General features: G+C 54.4%; 1 protein-coding gene across 1 annotated transcript; it reads left to right on the forward strand.

Moving 5' to 3' along the window:
* Positions 1-372: 372 nt before the first annotated feature.
* On the forward strand, positions 373-948 carry N7473_000071 (endonuclease/exonuclease/phosphatase; the record flags this gene model as incomplete). Its single annotated transcript, XM_057146011.1, has 1 exon — positions 373-948. One exon carries the CDS (start codon positions 373-375, stop codon positions 946-948), a length of 576 nt encoding a protein of 191 aa, XP_057013897.1.
* Positions 949-1,385: the final 437 nt, after the last annotated feature.

Consider the following 1,385-nt stretch of genomic DNA (forward strand, 5'->3'; position numbering starts at 1 on the left):
TTCACTAGCGTCAGCGTCCGCAACGGGTTGGTTGGAACGGGCCTAGTCGTCCGCGTTAACCAATTCGACATTACCATATCGAGCCGGACTGTGGGCAGCGACGACGTGCTTAACGCCCACTACGCCCAGCTTGGGGCCGTATTGGAGGCAAGCTCATATGTTAGACGGATGCTCCCCCGTATCCAGATGTCACTGTGGAAAATACAAATAATATTTGTTGTGAGTAACTCGACTGTTCTACAATCACTTGCGAAACAGCATCTCCAAGGTGGCCAGGCACATATCACCCAAGTCACCGACGCAATTATCCAGTTGTCTGAAATGGGTCCTAAGATAAGTTTACGACCGGCAAGGTAGGAGCCCGGAGAAGGGATGGAAAGAGCACACAGCCTTGCACACGACGCGACAACGGAGAGCAGGGAGATTGATCCTCCGCCATGGGCGAAGATCCAGCTCCGAGCGTCCGCGCTGCGGTGGGCACGTTTGAGCGCGGTAGATCACCGACGAAGCGTTTTCCGACAGTCAGTAGCTGGCCAGTACGCTCGCCAGCTGGACTGGGCCCTCCAGGGTCCCCATCGAATTTATGATTGCTTCGATCGGGAGAAGGCATCCGTTCTAGCTGAGCATCGCACGGGACATGCTAGATTTAACGGGTATCTTCATCGGATTGGTCAGAGTGAAAGCGACTTGTGCGCGTGTGGTGTCGAACGCGAAACAGTTCAGCACTTCCTGTTCCAATGCACGCAATGGAACGAACAACGTCGCGTTCTCATTGACGCGGTTGGCTCCAACTACGGTAGTCTGCCGTATATGCTAGGAGGTAAACCGGAGAGTGTGGACGGTACGAATGAGCAGAACAGAAGAGCGTGGAAACATGATATCAAGGTCATCAAAGCAGTTGTCGCTTTCGCGGTTGAGACTAAAAGATTGATGTATGAAAGGCACTGATGTGTGAAGCCCGGTGGGCAAAGCTGTGAGGTGATGAATTAATTTGGTGTACATATTTAATGATGCAGCGCACAATAGCGAGGGGGGCTGCATACGACCTAAGGTCGTGACTCACACACAACCCACGGGTTATAGCAACGGTAGCAACTGCTATACTGCTGGAACCAACCCCCACGTCCTTGTCCGTGGGACTGTGCCTCCCGTTCGCCTCGAAGAACCGAAACCGCTCCGGGTTCACGCATCCCGCGAGCCCATGCCGTGCGTGCCCGACTTGACCAGACGCCACCCGGGGAAGATGGTAGCAGATCATACACACCCCGCGCCACGTTTCTAGACACCCGCTATAGTCCGCTAATCCACGTGCTTGTTCCTGGATCCCCGTCTGAAGGAGCTCCGCCTCAGCCTGTAAGTCTCCCATATCATCATCCCCGTCCGTC

This window comes from Penicillium subrubescens (assembly GCF_028828155.1).
Source record: "Penicillium subrubescens strain IBT 31985 chromosome Unknown utg000001l_segment0_segment0, whole genome shotgun sequence".
In the NCBI taxonomy this organism is placed as follows: domain Eukaryota; kingdom Fungi; phylum Ascomycota; class Eurotiomycetes; order Eurotiales; family Aspergillaceae; genus Penicillium; species Penicillium subrubescens.